The sequence below is a fragment of the Megascapheus bottae genome, chromosome 1 (assembly GCF_031878675.1).
Source record: "Megascapheus bottae isolate mThoBot1 chromosome 1, mThoBot2.hap1, whole genome shotgun sequence".
Classification (NCBI taxonomy): domain Eukaryota; kingdom Metazoa; phylum Chordata; class Mammalia; order Rodentia; family Geomyidae; genus Megascapheus; species Megascapheus bottae.
Window position 1 is genome coordinate 93,034,636 of NC_143509.1, and position 15,627 is coordinate 93,050,262.

General features: G+C 36.7%; 1 protein-coding gene across 7 annotated transcripts in view; it reads right to left on the reverse strand.

Moving 5' to 3' along the window:
• The window catches only part of App (amyloid beta precursor protein), a 199,155-nt gene that overhangs the window by 57,645 nt on the left and 125,883 nt on the right, over nt 1–15,627 (reverse strand). For all 7 annotated transcript variants that reach the window (XM_090348296.1, XM_090348278.1, XM_090348304.1 and 4 more), the window contains 3 exons: nt 11,799–11,932; nt 7,361–7,435; nt 6,574–6,732 (listed from right to left, as the gene is read on the reverse strand). In XM_090348296.1, coding sequence (XP_090204422.1) covers nt 6,574–6,732; nt 7,361–7,435; nt 11,799–11,932 — 368 coding nt within the window. The remainder of the gene's footprint in view (nt 1–6,573; nt 6,733–7,360; nt 7,436–11,798; nt 11,933–15,627) is intronic.

Genomic DNA, 15,627 nt, shown 5'->3' on the forward strand with positions numbered 1-15,627 from the left:
TTATCAGTATGGCCCAATTTTGGTAAAACTTGATGGTAAAATGCTTTAAATACCCTAGTGCCTATATTTCAAGCAAAATCACAACTTGATGACAAAAACTACCCTCACATCAGAGCATCACAAGAATGTTCTATGGAAGAATTCTATGAGAAAGTTTTCAAAAATTGTAAGAAAATTTAACACTTGGCAAAACTATACAGAAATGAGAATGAATAGGGAGCACATGCTATAGAAAATGAAACAGTAGATTCAAGTATGGAATAAATTTCTGTATGAATAACATTGCTGTCATATTGAGACAATGGTAAAACTAAAACAAGATTAGTAAGTAGATGTATACATGCTAGTGTTTCCTAATACCCACTCACATAGAAAAATTCCCAATAGTAGTTGAAATTGGGATAATAATTACCATGCTAAAGGAACACGCAGACTCAGGATTAAAATGAAAAGATTAGTTATTTCTCCTTAGTCTTTAAAACATTTCAATCTTATTAATTAGGAAGTTAGTTTTTTTCCAGACCAAATTCAATAGCAACTTTTATTTACTTATGTTTAAAAAATCCCCTCTCTGTCCTTAAACTATACAAGATCCTATATGAAGTCAAATTTATCTTCAGACTACAGAGAATGTTGAGTCATTAGAAAATACGCTTATGTATTTTTTTAAGTGACTCTGACACTTAGGGAGGGGCAGGCTCTAAGAGCATTAAGCTTCTATTACTTAAACCAGGGAGAAGCTTTACTAAGAGTCTTCATCAGGGTATGGAAGGAAGCACTGAACTAACTATGGAAAGATGGCTAAAACTTATGATTAAAAAAAAGAAATGATGAACTGGTCAGAATAATAGAAGTTAAACATATGTGATACAGCTAAGGAGAGGACTTTACTCTGCTGAGGAGGAAAAGAGAAAAAAAACCTTAGCTGTACCATGGATATTTGTAGAAGTGTAATAAAAGTTAAAGACTGGCTTAGACTTCAATAAAGAGGAATTTATCCTCTGTGCAAAGATATTTAAGTATTCTACTTTATCTCCTGAGGATTATACATATTTTGAAAGTGTGATAATCTGAAATATATATATATATGAGACAAAGAATATACTCTTGGATTATCAGTATATTAGCCTATAGGTGAATAATTAACAAAAAAGGAAATACGCAACACAGATATAAGATTAAAAAATGAAAGGCACATAATTAAAGAGAATAGGTATTAAAAAGTGAGAGCTATAGAATCTACAGAAAATATCCTTAATTACAACATTTTTGAAATATATTCACTAATATTCACTAATATATGTCATGTTTACTTTTGTATTTTCCAATAAATGTGGGGTATCTCCAATATTTTTCCTTATGGCTCTATGTATAAGATGTGACCTTTCCCAGAAAATCTCTGGGAAGCTGTTGATTTCTCTTTTAGGAGCAATGGATAAAATTCCTCAACAAGCTAGAATGGCCATGATCAAGAAATCTAGTAACAACAGATGCTGGCTGGGATGTGGCCAGGAGGGATTGCTACTACAGTGGTGGTGAGAGTGTAAACTCGTTCAACCACTATGGAAAGTAATATGGTGATCCCTCAAGACTAAACATAGAACTCCCCTATGACCCAGTAATTCTACTACTTGGCATTTACCCAATCGTCTAGAAACAAGGGCATACTAAATCCACTAGCACAACGATGTTTACTGTAGCATTATTTACCATAGCAAAGATAGGGAACCAACCCAGATGTCCCTCAGTAGATGATTGGATCAAGATGATGTTGTACTTATATGCAATATAATTCTATGCTGCCATCAGAAAGAACGACATCGCCCCATTTGTAAGGAAATGGAGAGACTTGGAAAAAATTATATCTGGCTTACTTTAAGCCAGACCCAAAGGAATATAGGCTCAATGGTTTCCTCATTTGTAATAATGAGTACAAATCTTGGATGCTCCTAGCAGAGGATTACAATAGGACAAAACCTAGGTACATAAGGTCATATAGAATAAGACTAAATGAAAGAATCTCTAGGATACGGAAACAAGAGCTTTATCTTGTATGATTGTTGTTCTTAACGTACTATGTTATTTCTCGTCTCCTTTGTTGCCCTTTGGTTAATCTCATATTGTTACTGTATCTGACTTCGTTACCTGGTATATTGTATATATTTGTTTATTTGAAATAGGAAAGGGAAGGAGGGAAAACAAGATGATTGGGAGAGAGTCGGAGGAGGGAAATGGGGACAAAAACAAGAGAAGGGGCATCAATGTATGGGAAGTAATGCACAATGCACTTACTAGCTGGTGAATGTAACTGTAACCCCTCTACACATTACCCCTACAATAAAAAAAATAAAATAAATTTTACAAAAAAAGTCCTTAACAAAGGAAAAGAATTTTTTTAGGCATTCTGAAGGGCAGAAGTAAGTGCAATATCTAATGCACTCAAATGAAGATGGCAACTTCGAAAACAGGGCTAATTTCAGGCTCATTGTTTCACAGTCCTACAGTACCACAGTGAACCATCTAAACTCCTCCTCTTATATGAAAATGAAGCTCTGGCAAAGTGTTCTTTTCAAATATTTATTTACTTATTATTGATTAATTGCCAGTCCTGGGGCTTGAACTCAGGGCTTGAGCACTATCCTTGGGCTTTCTCAAGGCTAGAGCTCTATCACTTGAGCCTCAGCACCACTTTCAGCTTTTTCTGTGTATGTGGTACAGACGAAGCCTAGGGCTTCGCGCATGCTATGCAAGTATTCTACCACCAGGGCACACTCCTGGCCCAAATTTTTATTTAATATAGTTATTAAGGAATTAGGGGTTACGATTCAATAAGTCAAGTAATGAATACCTTTTTCTTAGACAATGTCATCCTTTCCTCATTTCCTCCCTTCTGTTTTGGCACATAAGTTGCATTGTTCATTTTTTATGTAGTGTATAGTGAATACCATTACTGTATTTGTTCACTCCCTTTCCTTCCACTTCTGTGTTCTTCTTTTGCCACCGCCTAACAACACCAGGTGCCAGTGGTTTATGCCTGTAATTCTAGCTATTCAGGAGGCTGAGATCTGAGGATTGTAGTTCAAAGGCAGTCCAGGAAGGAAAGTCCCTTCTCTTATCTCCAATTAATCATGGTGGCTCAACTGATAAGAGCTCTATCCTTGAGCAAAAGGAGCTCAGGCTCAGAATTCAAGCCTCCAGGACCAGCAAGAAATAACAATGTATACATAATAAAAAGACCAAGAAACAAAAGCACACAACAACATTGCAAAACCAATAACCACAAAAAAACAATTCATGGAACTTGCAAAAACACTCTTCTTGCCTCTGCTTTTCCAGTGACAGTTGATGAAACTCAGAAAGATTCTGAATGTTCACTTGTTAGTGACCCCATTCAGTTCCATTTTACATTCAAAATCTTACTTCAAAGACCGGACTCTCAGCTGGACAACTTCACAACATGTCTCCTGTTGAGCTGTGGTCGCAGAACCTACCACATTGCTCTGTTCTACCAAATGATTCCCATTATTCATCTCTAGAGAAAGAACTAGTAATCTTTTTATTTCCAGAGATGTAAACAAAATGTTACTAAGTAGTGCCTGGGAAGAACAGATTATTTTGTTCAGAGAAAATGAAATGCTAATGTGCATATCTATTTCAAAAGCTCTTTGTTCAGAGAGGAAGTATGGTCTAGTGACAAGGCACAGCCATAGGCAACTGTGATTCAGATTTCTACCCTGTCTCTTGCTAGCAGTGACACCCTGAACCAGCCATTCTATGTCTTGAGATTATACTGATGTCATTGGTAAAATAGGATCAATGCAAGCTCTTTTTTTTTTTTTTGGTGGTTCTCTGCAGTACAACCTTATGACACTATGTTGGAAATGAACTATACTACTTGGGAGGAGGGGGGTCAGGAGGGAAAAACCTGGAAGAAAATGAGGGAGGGGATGATGTTGTTCCAAAAGAAATGCACTAATTTCTTGACTGTAACCCTTTACATCAACTTTACACAGAATGAAAGCAAGCCAGCAAAACAAACCAAAGCAGTGAAGAAAAACTGTACAAGTGGGTAGCTTTTTGGGTTAGTTACACAATTAACTTCTAGCCAGGATTCAGTAAGAGGAAGCAGTTGACTTTCCTGACTCAAACAGCTAACAAACAGACTAAATAGAGAATTATATCTGCAAGTTATTAGACCTCAGATGCTTCAAGAAGAAACAAACAAGTGACTGTCCAAGTTCATTGCCTTGAGTTTCCATAGATCCCCTGAGCTTACTAAAAGGGAACCTAGTTAGGGTTTGGACGACACCTGGAGCTGAAGAGGCTGGAGAGAGACTTAGTAAGTTAGAACTTTAAGATAAGAGTATTGGTGGACAAGAGTCCACCAGAAAGAGAACAGAGGGAAGAGTGGGGAGAGTGATTTTTTAAACTATAGATGATAAATGATCAGCATATATATACACACACATGTATGTATGTATGTATGTATGTATGTATGTATGTATGTATGTATATATATATATATATGTATGCACACACATATATGGAAACAACTGAAGCCAAGGAAAAACACTGGGCCCAAAATCTGAGAGGTAATGACACTTCAGAGTTCATATAGTGAATAATACTTCTAAGTCAGATGGAACAACTCACCCTTCATGAAGGTCAGTCAGAAGAGCCTTGCTTCACTAATGGGTAATAACCAGCTCCAGGCAGAAAGCAGTTCTGATTCTACCCAATCAGTCTAAAAAACTTAAATCCAAACTGCTGTCAGGTAACTTAACTACATTTCAAAACAAAGCCTGGGAATAATTATAGCTCTATAAAAGTATCCAGCATTCAATAAGATAAAATTCATCATGTCCATCTTTGTTGCAAATATACAAGCTTTTAAAAGAATGTCATTACTCTCTAAGTAAATAACTATTTATCACTTACATTATATTAGTTATTATGAGTAATCTAGCCTGGTACTGGTGGCTCAAAACTATAATCCTAGTTTTTCAGGCGGCTGTGAGCTAGAGAATGGTAGCTTGAGGATAACCCAGGCAGTAAAGTCTGTGATACTCCATCTCCAAAATAAAAAGCAAGAAGTAGAGTTGGAGGTGTGGCTCAAGGTAGAACACCAGCCAAGTCAGAAAACTGAGTGAGACTGAGTTCAAACCACACCTTCCACAAAACAGAGAAATCTGGAGATAATTTGAAGGTAAGGGCAATTCTATACGAAACTTGAATATCTACAGAAATTTGGTACTGAGAGTGGTCTCTGGAATAGATTTCATATAGTCATACAAAAGACTACTGTAAAGTTCTTATACAGTCTGTGAAGAAGTATGATATCAGTTGAATCAGTATAATATCAATAGGTTAAAATGCTTTATAAATTCTCCTGAAAATACTGAAAAAAATGAAATACTTATAATTCATATACCAATGAAGGACAATCAAAAAACATAGAACAATATAAGAGATTCAAATAAGCTTTCTGTAATGTCACTAAATGTACCTAGTCTTCCTGATGAAAAGGCAAGCCAGAGGTAAATTTACTGGTGACATCTTGCCTGTCCAGGTCTTCCTCCCAGCCAGGCCTTCCATCATGCTTGGACTGGCCCCTGCTCTAAGCCAGAATTTCAATCTAGTTCCTACATATGAGCTAAAAATGACTCCAATTCACCAGGTGCAGTGTAACCCACGCTACTCAGGAGGCTGAGACATGAGGATCATAGTTTAAAGTCAGCCTGGACACTAAAGTCTGTGAGACTCGTATCTCCATTTAACCACTAGAAAATCGGAAGTGGCACTGTGGCTCAAGAGGTAGGGTGGTAGCCTTGACTCCAACTCAGCTAGCATCAACACTTTTGTTGCTCCAAGTAGTAACTTGTAACAAAGGAGCTGGGATATATTACATTGCAAACCTTTCTGAATGCTTATCTTTCCCACTCCAAATCCATCCAGTAAAACCTAGTACTAAGTGGATGCATGACCATGATTATTTAAGTCATGAGGGCAGAACCCTCGGGAGCAGGATTAGTGCCATTCCAGAGGCGGTCCCAGAGAGTTCTCCTGTGACGTCAGCGAGATGACCATCTTTGAACTTAGCTCGTTCAAATCCACTATCAGACATCAAATATCACTGGTGCCTACATCTTGGACTTCTCAGCCTCTGTCAAGTCTTCTTAAACTGTGAGAATTAAATTTCCGCTGTTCATAAGCCAGGAATCTATTACTGCAGCCTGAAGAGCTGCAGTAGCTCTTGTGTATCAGAATTTCAATATTATGTTCAGTAGTTAGCACCTCAGGAATATTAAGTCAATTCAAGCTTGGACTTTTTGTTCCAGGCTACCAGCTCTAAGAAGTGTGAGTGGGAGAGTTCTCATGACTGTGAAATCAGTCCAGTTGATTCCATGGCCTTCAATAGAGAATGTACAAAAGCCATACTCATAAATAAGGTGCTCAGAGCATCTCTCCTAATTTCTCTTATGTGGCCTCTAGTGTTCAGTACCTGGCCCTCCAACCTCCAACCCCTAGTGTCTGTGCTGTGACCTGAAACCAGGTTCTAGGGGTAGCCCCTACCCTGGGAGGCACGGCCTGAAGAGCAGTGAGGTAGTTGTCCAGGGCCAGGCGGCGGCGGTCATTGATCATGGCCTCTACTCTCGCCATGTGTGTCTCCACCAGCTGCTGTCTTTCATTGGCTGCTTCTTGTTCCAGAGATTCCACTTTTTCCTGGAAATGCTGCCATGGAAACATATCCGTTAGTAACAGGGAGAGTGGTCAGTTCAGTTAACTGGTCTTTTGAAAGAAATAACATTTCATTTCCCTCCATGTAATAAGCCAAATGCTAAGGAAAAAGCACTAGGGCACACCAAAAGATATATTGTTAACAAAAAGTACATTGCAAGTGACAATGAGTTTTACGGAAATTAACCATAATTTGAAATGACTGGAAGCTAAGAGAAGGCAGGATTAAGACTCCTTGGAGGCCAGGAGTTTGGCCTAGTGGTAGAGTGCTTATCTAGCATGCACGAAGACCTGGGTTCGATTCCTTGGTACCAAATATATATAGAAAAGCCAGAAGTGGTGCTGTGGCTCAAGTGGTAGAATGCTAGACTTGAGAAAGGACAGTAGGACAGTATTCAGGCCCTGAGTTCAAGCCCCAGGACTGGCAAAAAACAAACAAACAAAAAAACAACAACAACAAAAACCCTCCTCATTTACTAGACAATGACTGGAAAGAGTTCAAGTTCATAGGACTATAGCACATATAACATTCCAGAGGACATTGGGAAAGCGGGAGGCCCACAGTAAACAAGTTGTAGGTGTGTCCTGTTTGGTGGGGAAGGAATATGGGCTTAGAATCTACCTGGATGACGGCCTTCTTGTCAGCTTTGGGCAAGTTCTTTGCTTGGCGTTCAGCTTCTTCCCATTCCCTCATGACCTAAAACAACAACAAAAAGAGACAGAATTTCAACTGAAATCAAGCATTTGTTCAATAAATTATAGTATTTTTTTCCTCAACTTTTGTCATTGTAAACATTAAAGAAGGTATCACAGAATAATTCCTATGTGATAATATTAGACTTTCCAGAAGAATATAATTTATCATAGCTGTCGAACACTAATATTCATATTGATTACTGTAGGGTTGTGGCCTTTTGAAACATTCTTTTTTTCCTTGATAAATACATGGAATCCATTTTATTTGATGTAAATAAATACCAAGTATTCATAAAGGCACCAGCTTCCAGCCCCCAAATGAATCAATTAAACATACTTTTTTCATTTTTTTTATGAAGATAAGTGAAAATTGCCAGATATATCTTTTTATCACAGAGGTCAAGGCAAACAGAACTTTTTATATGTCTTGAATACAATGCTATTAAAATTGTCTGAAATCCTTAGATGCACTCCGTACAGAGTGCATCTGTTCCCCAACCTGAGTCACAAATGACTAAGATTAGTAGAGAGCCCTCCAGAAATTCTAAGAAAATACAGTAGACAAAACAAAACAAAAAAATAACAACAAAACCCATACACTAATTTAGGCTAACCAGGAGAATTTGATTTACTGGGAAAACAACTTAATCCTGTCAGTCCTGATTCTGTGAGAGGGCTCACACTTTGTCTCAATGCATGGTGTCTATCTAGTTGAGGGAGAATACTCACTCTCACTACCTATGGCTAGCTTTCCCTTTTCAAGTATATTATCTATTAAATGGGTTTACGTGGAACACATGACTAATGAGTGAAATGAAGAAAGAGAAATCAGGTGTCAGGTATGAATTTGTATACTTTAAAATCCTATTTTTAATGGATAAACTTGAAAAAAATTTTTTTGTGATATCCTTCAAAATTCACCATACCAATTTGTAATTAGTTTGTATTATTCACTAGCATTAATTTTGGGATAATGCATAGGGCTATGTATACTTTGTGTATAAGAAACTCCAGTTAAGCCGGGCCCAGTGGCTCATGCCTGTAATTCTAGCTACTCAGGAGGCTAAGATTTGAGGATCAAGATTCAAAGCCAGCCCTGGCACTAAAGGCCATGAGACTCTTATCTACAATTAACCACTAGAAAACTGGAAGTCGTGCTGTGGCTCAAGGGTGGTAGCCTTGAGCTGACGAGCTCAGGGACAACACCCAGGCCCAGAGTCTAGGCCCCACCACCAACCAAAAAAAAAGAAAAAAAGACTGTTGTTTTAGTGAAATTATGGAGAAAATAAGATAGAATTAAATTTCTCCAATACTTGAACAGCATATCAAAAAGTTCACAGAGAAATTGCCATTAGCAAGAACCAGAACACATACAAAACAAACATTATGTCCCAGGTCCCTTGGTGTTTTCATAAGTTAATAAAGGGTACCTGTGGGCAAGAAGGATCTTGAAGACTGTTACTGCTTTTAGGTGAGATAAGCCTTACGGTAAAAATATTTCAATTTCCTGTATTAATAATATTCAGTGATGATACTCTACTGTACATTCCTTAGGCAAAGAATCTCAAAATGAGTTTGAGATAGAAATCAAACATTTTGTTGGAAAGTGAGAAACTGATATCCTGCTTTTTTCATCTCACCTTGTAAATTCAGAACCTGGACTCTCAATTTTGAGTTGGTAGTCCATGAAATAGCTAAAGCATTAAAAGCGTAGAAATTAAAAGTACGGAAATTAACTCAAAGACAGTTTTTTTTTTTTAAATTCAGAACTCTCACAGCCCCATAAATTAACAGATAAACCTATACCAGGATCTCAGGACTATTCCCTGCAAATGGGTACACACACTTTATGCTTTGACTTATGGGCTCTCCTGTGGTACAGTGATAATAGATAGCATTACCATTGATACTGGATATAAATATTTTATAAAACTTCATTAATCGAGTCCTTAAACTATACTGTTTATTCCCATTTTATATACAAGGTTAAAGACCCCAAGTAACAACTGAGGAGTGACAAACAGAAAAGGAAAGATGATAAACTCATGACTATTGTTTCAATCTTCCTTTACAAAATGGGAAGTCAATTAGCAAGCTAAATTTATACTCAGTGACAGAAGAAGAGCTGTAGAAGAACTGGCTCTAAGAGACTACTGATTATATTCAAAATAAACATCTCCAAGTATGGTCAATATTTTGAAGGACCTATCCTTTCTAAGTACCTATTATGAGTGTTAAAACATAATTAATGAAGGAACTTCTTTTTATAATTTAGATACTTATTGTATCTGCTAGATGCTAGTCACAAAAAATATTTACAGGTTTTTAGCTGTAAGGTACAACAACATCAATAAAGTGCCAAAATTTCTTAAATTCTCCACAAGAAAACGATAAATAACAAAAACTACAATTAAAAAAATCAGGCAATGACCTCCCCACCCACCAAATTTTTTAGATTTTAAATTCATAGGGTCTATCTAGCTAGACATATGGTTGCTTTACACAGATATATCAAGTAGTTTTCCTTCTGTGCACAAAGGTATCAATTTCACCTGGATTTATGGATTTAAAAGGCGTGGCTGTTTCAAGCAGAGAAAATGACTACTACTAAGTAGAGATTTAAGAAGACAAGTTCAAAGTCAAAAAGTCTCCACAAATCAGCACCACATGTTATGCAGATAAATGTTAGTTCAAGTGTCTCCCTTTTCTGTGATACAAAAATCTAGCAGATGGCCTTTCCTATCCTATGATGTCAGTTATAGCTCTTGCTGAAAAATGAAGATGAATTAACAAGGTGGGGGAGAGAGGTGTTTGGTCTAGTAGTAGAGTGCTTGCACAAAGACCCAGGTTCAGTTCCTTGGTATCACATACATAGGAAAAGCCAGAAGCTCTAGCCTTGAGAAAGCCCAAGGACAGTGCTCAGGCTCTGAGTTCAAGCCCGGACTGGCAAAAAAAAATTATAGTAGTAATGCCATGCCTTTTAAGGAATGTGACTATTTTCATGTTCTAAAAAGAAACGTTTTATTTCTATTCAGAAATGGTGAGTCCAGCAAGGAGGAGATGACTCCCACTGAGAAGTCAGTCTGTTTCCTAGTTTCCAAAGAGACCCATGCACTAGGATGCAAAGGCCCACGTGGGAAGCACCAACCTTGGCCAGGAGGCAAGGTCCTAGATCAGAAAACATACTAAAGAAAAATAGATGGCTAATATTCTACCAAAGCTTTAATTTTGGCTGGGTACTGGTGGCTTCTACTGGTAACCCTAGCTTCTGAGAATACTGAGATCTGGGGGCTGAAGTTCAAAGCCAATCTGGATAGGAAAGTCTAGAAAACACATATCTCATGGAAGTGGAGATGTGGCTCAAGCGGTAGAGTGCCAGACTTAATTTTAGTAAATCCACAGTACTTAGAAAACATACAGTAGACTGGTCCAAGATTGGTAAATTTTTTTTCACATCTAATTTATATGAGAATAGTAACACTAAAACAATAAATACTTTTTCCATGCACTTACGTTTTTTTTTAAAAATATTTTCTTGGTATTTAACTTTGTAGAACACAAGTGAGAAAATTGACTGGCAAAAAATACATATTTGTTAACTAAAAGGTACTTCTGAGAAAGGGCTAAGATTCTCTCTTATCAAACTTTAACACAATATTCATTTAAATTGTAGCTGAAGTTCTGTCTAGATGAATCATGTTTCAGACACAAGTGCTTTTATGATTTAATTTTTAAAAAATCTGCTAAAGGAAAAACAGGATTCATAATATTGTATAGGGTAAAAGACTCCTGGGCTGGGAGCAAGAAACACTTGTGTTGCAAGCACCACCTTTGGGTTTACAAAATGACATTGCTTTGGGCTAGAGTAGAAGACCATTTCTTGAATATTGAATCTACTGTCAATCGCTTGTGGAACAAGATGAAATGCAATGATCACTACTGTTCCATATATCCATCCATCCATCCATCCATCCATCCATCCATCCATCCATCCATTGTCTGTCTACAGACATGACCTAGCTTGTAGCCCAGGCTATCCTGGAAATTACTTAAACTCTAGCTCTTGTCTTGTTTCCATCTTTACAGCAGCTAGGACTGTAAGTATATTAACATGTCCATCATCTTTCAACACTAAGTACTTTTCTTTACCTGAGAGAATGTTGTAGACAGTTTATTCTATGTTACAAAACCCTCCCCTATCTTATATCTGGGACTTTCCTAGGTAGCATGGTTATGTAAAATCTCAGATTGGGTACCTCTCTTTAAAAAGGTTTGGATAAAGTCACTGGAGCCCTGGGGAGATGGAGGCAGATGAAAGCCCAGATGTCTGGACATTATAGTGCAGACAGAGGAATTAGGCTTACCTGGGACATTCTCTCTCGGTGCTTGGCCTCCAGCCTCTCTTTGGCTTTCTGGAAATGGGCATGCTCATTCTCATCACCTGGTGTCTCCAGATACTTGTCAACAGCATCAGGAGTGCTGGCAGCTGTGGTAGGAACTATAAAGTAGAAAGGAAGGAGGTTGAGAATAGAAACATCCAGAAAGCTGTATTTTCTGCTGCTTTCCAGGACAGAGAGTTTAGTTAAAGGCACACACAAGATGTTAAACGCAATTTAGAAGAACACCACCAGACATTCTGCATCACAATAAGGATAGGCCATACCCCATACTAGTGGTGGGTTATGGGAAAATTGAAAATAGCTCATTCCACAATTAGAACATTATGAAACTCTTTGCCACACAGGCATGCATTGAGCTGTTGGTGCTTAATTTGGCCATGTTACCCCACAGCCATATGCATTGCTAGATTACTAATTCTGTCATCTTGAAAATAAATGGTATCATCATTATCACACATTAAGATTTCTATAGACCAAAGAAATCTGAAAGTCAAGTTACTACTGAATCCTCTTGGACACATGTAAATTCTGTGTGATGTCTTTTCTTTTAGATAGTTTAATTTACAAAGTAGCCTTTCATGAGAGTATCTGAAATACTACAAAATAGAAATATGTCAATAAGTGCATGTTTGAAATCACAAAAGGACCTCTGCCCTCACAAATTTGTCAATGGTCTATAATTCATTCTTCAACTTGTCAAAAATAAAGTGAAACCTATTTTAAATCCAGTAACACTAAGAAATGTGTGCATTGCAACTTACATGGCTATAAAATGGAAGAGAGCACTTATAAATCAAAAATGTTCCCACTCATGTGTAAGATGCTTATACAAACAGTTTTCCAAAAGATTAATAAGAATTGGGAAGAATTCAAAGTATTTAGGAGCTTAAAAATAGGAAAAAAATAGGCAGATGTGATTTAAAGTTAAAGAATACATTTTTCCTTCCCAAATGAAATGCTTTCATTATCTTCTTAGGTCAAGTCAATTTAAGTATTTTATTCAACAGATTACTGTAATATCAATGCTCAGTGCTCTGTTCACTATTTTTATCTAATTACTGAAGTCTTATCCTTGGGATGTAACATCTCACTCATCTTGAATGAGAAGAATCTATGGCTGAGGCACCTTAGCAGCTAAAGTTTCAAGTTATCTGTACTTTATGCATGATTAAGACAAATATCTGGAATCTTAATCCAAAGACTTCAAGATACTAAGTGAAATCACAGGCATTTTTTCTTTTGCTAAAAAGCAATAAATTTAATTATTAAAGAGACATATCCATTCTGATTTCCTCCCTTTCACATTCATCACTGATTGAATTATCTTTCAAAACCCTAATTGTAGCTGAGAAGTATCCATATGCTGACTTCACGTAGAAGATGGAGAGGAACCACCTATTAGAACTGTCCCCATTCTCTATTTAATAAGGAAAATGGCATTCCAAAATACCCTGACTTCAAAGGGGAGAAATATGGAAGGATCATACCCAGCTTAACAATAAGCATCGCTGGATTTGAATCTCAGATCTTATTTTAGGTCAGCTGGGATGCAGGGAGACTTTAGCATTTTATATGCTTTATGAAATAGAGACAACACATAGTACAACATAATAGGCAAAAGGAGACGTGAGTTAAGACATTTTAGAAAGAGTATCATACAAATACAATTGTACCCTGTCCATTTTCTGTTTATTACATACTATTAACATCTAACTGCTCATGCTAACCATGGCAGAAACCAACTATTCAGTTACTTTTACGTTCTTAAAAGCAATTACACACAGGATCATGAAGTGCCATCTGTAGGAAAGGTAACATGTACACATTTTTCTTAAATAAAAATCCTATGCAACCTTGGGCTCTACTAGCAGAGATTTGCAATAGAGCAAAATCTTGATACATAAGGACATATAATGTGAAGCTAATTGAAAGGACCTCCAGGATATTGAAACAAAAGCCATATAATGAATAATTGTTGTCCTTAATGTACTATGTTGTCTCTCATCTCCTTTGCTGTCCATTGGTTATCTCATATTGGTATAGTATCTCACTTTGTTATCTGATTTATTGAATTTATTTGTATTTGGATATTTGAAATTTGATAAGGAAGGGGGGAAAACCAAGACGGGTGGGGGGTGTGGGGGGGGAGGGATACGGGTACCAAGACATGTGAAAGGGTATCAATGTATGTGAATTAATGCACCTTCTATCTGGCAAATATCATATAACCCTTTTACTAATTACAATTAAAAAAAAAAAAGAAAAAAAAATCTAAAAAAAAATCCTATGCACAACCCACATGAAATATTGAAATAGAGTAAGTTCTTAATTTGAGAGATTGAAAAATAAACTTCAGTTTGAAATTTTTACTTGTTTGTATGCCTCAAGTCTATATGCTAGTATTTTTCACTTAATCATTTTCCCAACCTGAACTGTAGGTAGTATTTATCACTTTAAATTTGTTTCCTATGGTTTTAATCAATTTTCTCATCTTTTTTTGGTAGAGTACAAATGAGAACAAGTAAAACCAGAAAATAACACCAAAACATTCTTTTGGTGTAATACAATCCAGCAGAATGATATAATTGGGCAGACTGTGCTTTACATTTTAAACAGGTAACAATGTAAAGACATTTGGGCACATACAGATTGACCAGTTAGCCATCTGGCTGCAGCCTTAACCATAGTATAGCCTCTTACATTATATTACATTGTATTTCAACTTCTGAGTGGTATATTTTATATCTTTTTCCCAGTTCTTACAGTTTACAAATATTGGTACTAAATAATGGACACGAAAAATAAAAATGCCATAATCGGAGCCACTATGATTTCATTGTCCTAAACTGAAACATAGCTTATAAAAGGATAATCAAGAAATAAGCATCAGAAGTGTTTAATACTGTTAGGACAAATTTAAGAATCAAATCCATCCTTCTAAGAATATAGAAATATTCTAGCCTTTTTTTCTACTATATTACCAGCTCATTCTATCCATCTAGATATATTTCAGTGAGTGTTAATTTTATGTAACAATTTAACTGACTACAGGATGCCCAAGTTAAGTATTATTTCTGAGATGGAAGCTGTTTCAGGATAACAGAGACACTTAGGTCTGCAGTAAAGTAGGCTGACTTCTCCAATGTCTCCAATCTATCAAACCTGATTAGAAATCAAAGTCTGAGGAAGAATGAATATGTTTTGCTTCCTTATTTGGCTGCATTGGAATACTGGTTTTCTGTCCCAAGACTGGTATTCTCACTTTATGGCTTCCCTCATTCTCAGGTCTTTCAAGTTGTTCTGTATTATACCATTTCCTGAGTTTCTATTTCACCAGAGATATTTGATTGTGGGACTTATTAATGTCTATTCTTATCTTGTGGGCCAAATCCTCATAATAAATCATATAAATACATACACACACAGACACATACATACATACATACATATACATATACATATATAGATATTTTTTTTTTTTGGCCAGTCCTGGGCTTGAGCTCAGGGCCTAAGCACTATCCTTGAACTTTCTCAAGGCTAGAGCTCTACCACTTGAGCCTCAGCACCGCTTCCGGCTTTTTTCTATATGGTATGGAGGAATAGAACCCGGGTCTTTGTGCATGCTAGGCAAAAAGCACTCTACCACTAGGCCAAACTCCTTGCCCATGTATGTATTCTTTAACACACACACACACACCATAATAATTCCCTTGAGTAATATAGTCTTATTCCAAGCAAATCTTTCTTAAGGGTCCCAGTTACAAACTAGAGTTGAGTAATTTAAAGTAGTTTG